This window comes from Mercenaria mercenaria, unplaced genomic scaffold (genome assembly GCF_021730395.1).
Source record: "Mercenaria mercenaria strain notata unplaced genomic scaffold, MADL_Memer_1 contig_2250, whole genome shotgun sequence".
NCBI lineage: Eukaryota > Metazoa > Mollusca > Bivalvia > Venerida > Veneridae > Mercenaria > Mercenaria mercenaria.
This window is the reverse complement of record NW_026460298.1, coordinates 1-6885: the sequence shown is the minus strand read 5'-3', so window position 1 is coordinate 6885 and position 6885 is coordinate 1. Positions and strand designations below refer to the sequence as shown.

Here is a 6885-nt window from a genome sequence, read left to right as displayed (position 1 = left end):
TATTTGACAGTTTCTAGCATGCATAAAGTGGCTCTACCAAAACTGTAACTTGTTTGAGCTACGAAACTCATGTGGGCAATAATGACCATTATGGCCCTCTGTTGTTTGTTATGAAAGTAGTTTATATTTTTTGCATTCCCTTTAGACCATTTCAGCGGAACATTTTGAACATTATCTGATTGTTTCGGACTGCGTTAAATAACTTAATCCAGTCACGGTTTAGCCCTGAGATTATAACGATGGTAGTGTATTATACCAACTCTTAGAGAAGAAGGAAGTAAATTACACGTTTTATCTACGAAATCAGTCAAGTGCATTTTCAATAAACCAAGATCCTTCAAACAAAACGGACAGGTTCGCCGCTGTTTGAAACATATGACCATGATGAACGGGAGGTGTTGTAACCTGTAAGTAATGTTGTATATTTATTTTTTTAAATTATTTATAACATTGTTTCATTTCAACACATTAGCAAAATAGTTTATCTGTTTCGTATTTAAAGGTAAATATATTTCCAGTTTTAAGTTAATGGATGTTTCATGTTTGATGTTTGATACTTCGCGAAGATTGAAGTTCTATTTCCCATTTACTTCATTAACCCTCATCTTTGCATTTCTGCAGAATAAAAGCAGTCTCATAGATAAGAAATAACCTTATCTCTAAATTATATAATTTGTAAAATAAATGGATGTTTTGAATATCTTAAGTGCTACTAGGCATTGTGCATTTTAGTTCAAATAATAGGACGTTTAGGGACGGCGTAATAATTTCAGATTATAAAATAGGCCATTCCGATAAGACAAATGTGTAAGGCTATATGTAGCCTCTTTTGCTCCTTCAATTTGTAAGATAGACAGTTTCAAACACACTTTCAACTTTGCAGTGCGTATAGTTTATATAGTAAGAATAACAAATAAACGTGAATAGAATACATTGAGTGTAAATATTAGAATACTCGAATACTTAGTTACTCGATCGATATATTCTCTACAGTACATGTCTCCAGATCAACACGAAATATTTTTTTAGATAATAATAACACGGACAGCAATTAAATTTGACGTCGAAAATGGTAGTCAAGTATTTTTAAAATATGTGCCTTAATGTTATGACACAAAATACAGCTAAATTTATTCTATTCTATACGAACTTTCAAGAGCGCGTAAATACTTATATGTAGGTGCACATATATAAGGCCATACCAAATTGATATGTCGTTCGTCGGAACGACCGCATCAATGATTTCATTCTCGAGAAAAAAATAAAATTCATCCGCCCGCACGTATAAAAAAAAAACATCTGAAAATTTTATTTCATTACGCGGTCCGAAATGATAACGGCAAAACAGGTTTTATCGCCGTTTAAATGCGTCAAAGTGATATTGATCGGAATTCATGCGTCCATTATACATGTAACAGCGAATGACCCAAGCTCAAAAAGTCAGGAATTATGGTGTTGTTCATTATTAGGTCCGGAGTGTCCGTGCTAGTGAAACACATGATCTTCGAGATGTAGTGGGCACATTCCGTGAACTGTTCAATACAGTGAAAAGAACCCAGTCCGACTTCAAGACATGCACGAAGATGCAATTACAAATATTCGGATTAAACATAGAATTATTGTTAAGGTATTAATTTTTCAAACATTTTGTTATCGACTGTTCAGTTCAGTTTGTTAGATCTAGAGCCAAAGCTTTGTTTGCGGATCTTTGACCGATCCATTAATTTGTCTCAGCCCAAATCTTTGAAAGTAACTGTTTTACTACAACAGTCAAATATTCTATCAAAATGCATTTAGTAAATTTCAAAAATTGTAAAGCTTTTCAAATAAGTCGTATAAAACATAAGAATTACTCCTGTCAATGTCCGCCCTAGTGTAACCCCAATTTTCCCTGTCTTAATTGGCTGTGTATTGACTGAAAGAAAGAAAGAAATATACCTACTCAACTCTAAAATTCTAGGTCGATCAATTCACAGCAAACAACATTTTTAAGGATGGCCATATTGGGATCATTCTTTATCCAGCTGTAAACATTTTTGCTTGTAATGAACCTCTGCCACAGAAACTTAAGATAGTTTCATCTGTTAAGAATTTACCCCCATCCACTTCCTGGAATTCCGGCAATGTCAAAGCATTTTCATGCCCTACTCTGTTTGGTCTCACTGGTCAAGTGGTTAATCACTTTTCCCTCACCTCTGTGGGTTCTGGTTTCACTAGGGATACAAAGTTGCTCATGTGTTGAAGCCATCTAATTGGGTTTCAGAAGATATGTGGTTTCACACAGGTGCCCGTTTTGTCTTTAAATTCCCCATCCTCTGCCGTTAAAGGGGCATATAGAAAAATCTTAATTGAAAAAATACACTCATTCCTTCTTTAATAATTGCAAATAAAAAGTAAAATCAAAGTGATTGAATTAGTTTTGGCAAGAATTTATTTGCAAAAGCACTCGTGTTGTCTTTAAAATATGTACATAAGCTATCTTCTGTGTTAGTCACACTGTAAATGTTTGATTTTCGTGTTATTTCTAAAGAAATATTCACTTCATGTATAATCATATTCGCCTTTTAAAGTTGAGAAAAAAATCTCTCGCTCCATGTAAAATCTACCTCTGAAAATTCAAAATTGAGAAAAAAAAAATAAAAATTGCTCGCTCACTCCCTTTTTTTGAAAATTTCCCGAAAAATTATTAATCAATTTGGTATGGCCTAAATATATTCGAGTTTATGCGTTGAATACGTGCGTTTGTAATCAGTGCATTTGTAGGCCTGACTAGCCTAAAGGAACTAGCGTTGGAGACATCTGGTCTAGCCGCGTAATGGCGGACAGGCTTTTGAACATTTATTTTTCACTTGGCCTAAATGTATGCTAGTTTGTGTTTAAATTTCACTGTGGATGTATTTTTGACATTTTGGTGAAAAATGGCAGAAAATATTGTATTTGTTGAAGCAATTTTAGTATGAGTAGTATCATACGTAACAACAGTGTGATTTTGATGTGATTTTACAATAAGCAAATGTGACAAGTGAAATCTCTCTTAGAAGATATATGTCCCTTACTTTTCTCTTCTTTTTATGTCATTTTTTATCATAATTCTTTAAAATGAGGAAAGGGGTCTTGCTATGTTTTGCAGCTGTTTTTTAGAAATGTAAGTTTTATATGGAATATATAGGGAAAACTATTTAGGCCTATGTGACAGGTAAAGTTACACGTGAACGTATACATTAGGCCGGTGCACTTGTAAATTTGATAAACACCTGAGTATGTAAGTGCAGGTCCATATATAAGTGCACAGCCCAATTTGTGCGTGCACATGTAAAGAAGTTTACGTACACGTATAAATCGCGCCTTGATATATATTAGTGTGCTCTTATACATACACATGCATGTATACAGTTACAAGTGCAATTGCCAGATATATGCATCCACGCGCAATTTTACAAGTCATGTGTAATTGGAAGTGCTCGTATACATACCGTGCAAGTCCATACAGGTTTACACCTAAACAGTTTTGCTTGTACGTTTATTTTGAAATGACTGCTCAGGCGGACTATACTTTTGATCAAATTTTTGAAACAGTATATCTATCAAAGATCGCTAACCTTTTTTATTCTTATTACATATCTTGTAAATGGCAGGTTCCTTATTGTTACATTGTTTACAATAAGAAGAACACTCTTTTGTTCCATCTTAAATTTCCTGTAACTTGTTTCCAATTCTACCTTAGATTACACACAGTTTGTTTTTGTTGAACATTTCTAGTTTTTTAAGAAAATTTCTTAAAACACCATACTTTGGTAATGAGATAAGCAAAAAAATAAAAATAAAATGCCAACATAGATGATAAACTCCATATAGATGTCTTACAGAAAAAGTACCAATACTAAATTGCTCATATTTAATACTGAAAAGTATCTCTTCATTAGCGCACAATAGTTGTTCTGATATGCATTAGACATTTTCAAACACATTGTCCTTGTTTAAGAAACTCAGAGCTCCTTTTGAAATTAGACAATTCATAAAAACTGTAAAGTCTTTCTACAGTTGTACGTTTAGTTTATATAAGGTCTTTACCAAATACGGTACATGTATTTTGTTTCGAATTTAAATGACAGAAACATAACAGACATTTTCTAAAGCAGATTGATCTTTTATCAGATAACTGACAAGTGTGAGAAAGAATAAAACAAAAAATGGACTTGTCTGGCCGAAAGTCTGAAGAGTCATTCATGGATACGAAAAGGAAGTCGTCTGCTGAAGAAGATGAAGTCTTCTGTCAACCATGTAGCAGTGAAGGTGACTGCATGGTTGCTGTCGGATACTGTGAATATTGCAACGAATACATGTGTGCTAATTGTTTGAAGGTTCATCGTAAACAAGCGATGTCCAGACATCATAACATTCTAGAAGGAGAAAACATGCCAAAGGAAGAAGGGTCATCCGTGGTATTAAATGCTTGTTCTGAATTGTGTGCCAAACACAAAAATGAAGTTGTGAAATTCTTTTGTTCAGCACATGATGTAGTAGGATGCGGTGATTGTATAGTGACACATCATAAAACATGTAAAGTAGACCATATACAAGATATATCAACAAGCTACTTCGATGGTGCTGAACATCAAATACTCCAACAGAATGTAGAACAGTTCCTGAAGAACATAGAACAGATAAACAGAGAGATAAAGACAAGTGGGAAAACATTGCAACAAGCATACATGAAAGCAGAAAATGATATAAAAGCATTTAAGAAAGAAATTACTGATTTTCTAGATAAGGCAGAAGCTGACATACTGGCGGAATTGAAAAAGAGGAAACTAAGTAGCGAAAAGCGAATGTCAGATCTGCAAGAACATGAAAATACCATGAAAGACGATATCCAAGAATTGCATGACAAACTGCAACTACAGTTAAATAAAGCAAACAAATTATTTGTAGCTGCTAAAGAAATGAAGTACAGAATCACGCGCATAGGTGACAGCATAAAGCAGTTGCAACAAGACTGCCAGTTCAAGAAGTATGACTTTGTTTGTTCTAAACATGTCAAAGAAATGTTCGCATCAAAGTTTAAGCTAGGCGAACTACTGGTAAAGGGAACATTAACTGGAAAGACAATAGAAGATAAGACTTCAGTGGATAAGAAAGTTATTGCAGAAATGGAACCACACATTGACGGTAAAATTGCAATAAAACACCAGATGATATGGCTGATTGTTTTATTGATGTTTGTGCTCTTATTTCATTCAGTCCTATAAGGCAACGAAAATTAGAATTTGTAGATATTGAAAAGAGAAGATTATCAACAAAGTACAATCTTAAAAATGGCCCGATTGGATTAGCTGTTGTGTGCCATGGTCGAATTGCTGTTACACTACCTAATGGAAAGAAAATACAGTTTCTAACAATCTCACAGATGACAAAATCACTGAAACATACGTCATAAATTTGAAGGGCGACTGTAGAAAAAATGTTTACCAGGAACATAAGATAATAGTTGCATACTATGATCATATTGTAATTATGTGCATGGATGGACCACTGGCACCAGAACAGAAAGAAAATGTCTCTGTACATGTTATACCTTACCCCTAGGTATTCTATAAGAACCATGTTCATGAAGGGGAAAATTTACTAACCCGTTTCAATCGCGCATTTCATACTTAAAACACGCAGTTCGGTACATATGTACTATGGATATCAAACATGTGGTGATTTATCTTCCATTGTGTCCCGGTCACATTTCTTCAATACTTCTTATCTTAGAAAAACAACGCGTAGTTTATAGTTATTTCAACGTTACACAAAAAAACTTGCTTGACCTTCCCTGGTGAAGTTCCGTTCTAGATTACAAAACCATTCTGATTGTATGTCAATCGTCATTTTACTACACGTGTTCGCTAAAATGTGAAAATGCGGCATAAATGTGCAAAATCAATAAAATAGACAGAACAGATGCAGACCAATGTACGATTTCAAACTAAAGAGCATATACAAGATGAATTTCATTCATCATTTACAGTGTTAGTGTAAAATTGTATTTTTTTTAAATTCTGTTTTTGTTTGTTTACATTTCGCCAAACATGTGCACACTGCCGTGACCTCTAGACCGGATGTTCATCAGAGAAGGTCATGCAAGTTTTTTCTGTAACGTTGACGAAAGCATAAAATATGTTGATAATCTCAGCAATATGGAATATTGAGACAAGGTGAATGGTGCACGATGGAAGATAAATTATCGCTTGTTAAATATACTAGATACCCATTCACCGAACTTCGCGTTTAAGTTGACGATTGCAACGGGTTAGTATATTTTCCCGTTTATGACCATGGTTCTTATAGAATACCTAGGGGTAGGGTATTACATGAACAAAGGTATTTTTTCTGATCTGGCGCCAGTGGGATGGACAAGAGATAAAATCTATCCCCAATTCAGAACTGGCATGGATAAATGACATTGCTACTGGTTCCAAGACTGTTTATGTTTCCCTTGGTTTATATCGCAACTTTAACGTTTCCAGGTTTAAATTTGGAGGAAAACATATTGGAGCATACACGGATAATCCATCACAGGAGGACTCAGTGTAACTAGAGGTGGTTCAGTGCTTGAGTGTAACTGGGAAGAAGCTGAAAGTATTCATACGGTATCAACAGAAGTGCACGAGGATCATAGAAATTTTGAAGTATAATCAACATGTTACTTACCCATGTTGTGTTTCGTTCTGCGATGAAACACACAAGAAACTCAAGAATGTTTTGAAAATATTTCAGTTACAGTAGAAGCAACGTAAATTAATTTACAGGTTCAGATTTGAATTGAATGGTGTTTTTGAATAAAGCCTATAATTTGGTTGTAGCATGAAAAAAAATAATAAAAAAATAAACAATTTGATC

At 34.2% G+C, this 6885-nt stretch overlaps 1 protein-coding gene across 1 annotated transcript; it reads left to right on the top strand.

The window, feature by feature from the left end:
- Nucleotides 1-277: 277 nt before the first annotated feature.
- LOC128552302 (E3 ubiquitin-protein ligase TRIM33-like) lies at nucleotides 278-6880 on the top strand. Its single transcript, XM_053533336.1, has 2 exons — nucleotides 278-407; nucleotides 4156-6880. The coding sequence occupies exon 2, from the start codon at nucleotides 4191-4193 to the stop codon at nucleotides 5247-5249; it is 1059 nt and encodes a 352-aa protein (XP_053389311.1). The 5' UTR covers nucleotides 278-407; nucleotides 4156-4190; the 3' UTR covers nucleotides 5250-6880.
- The last annotated feature ends 5 nt before the right edge of the window (nucleotides 6881-6885 follow it).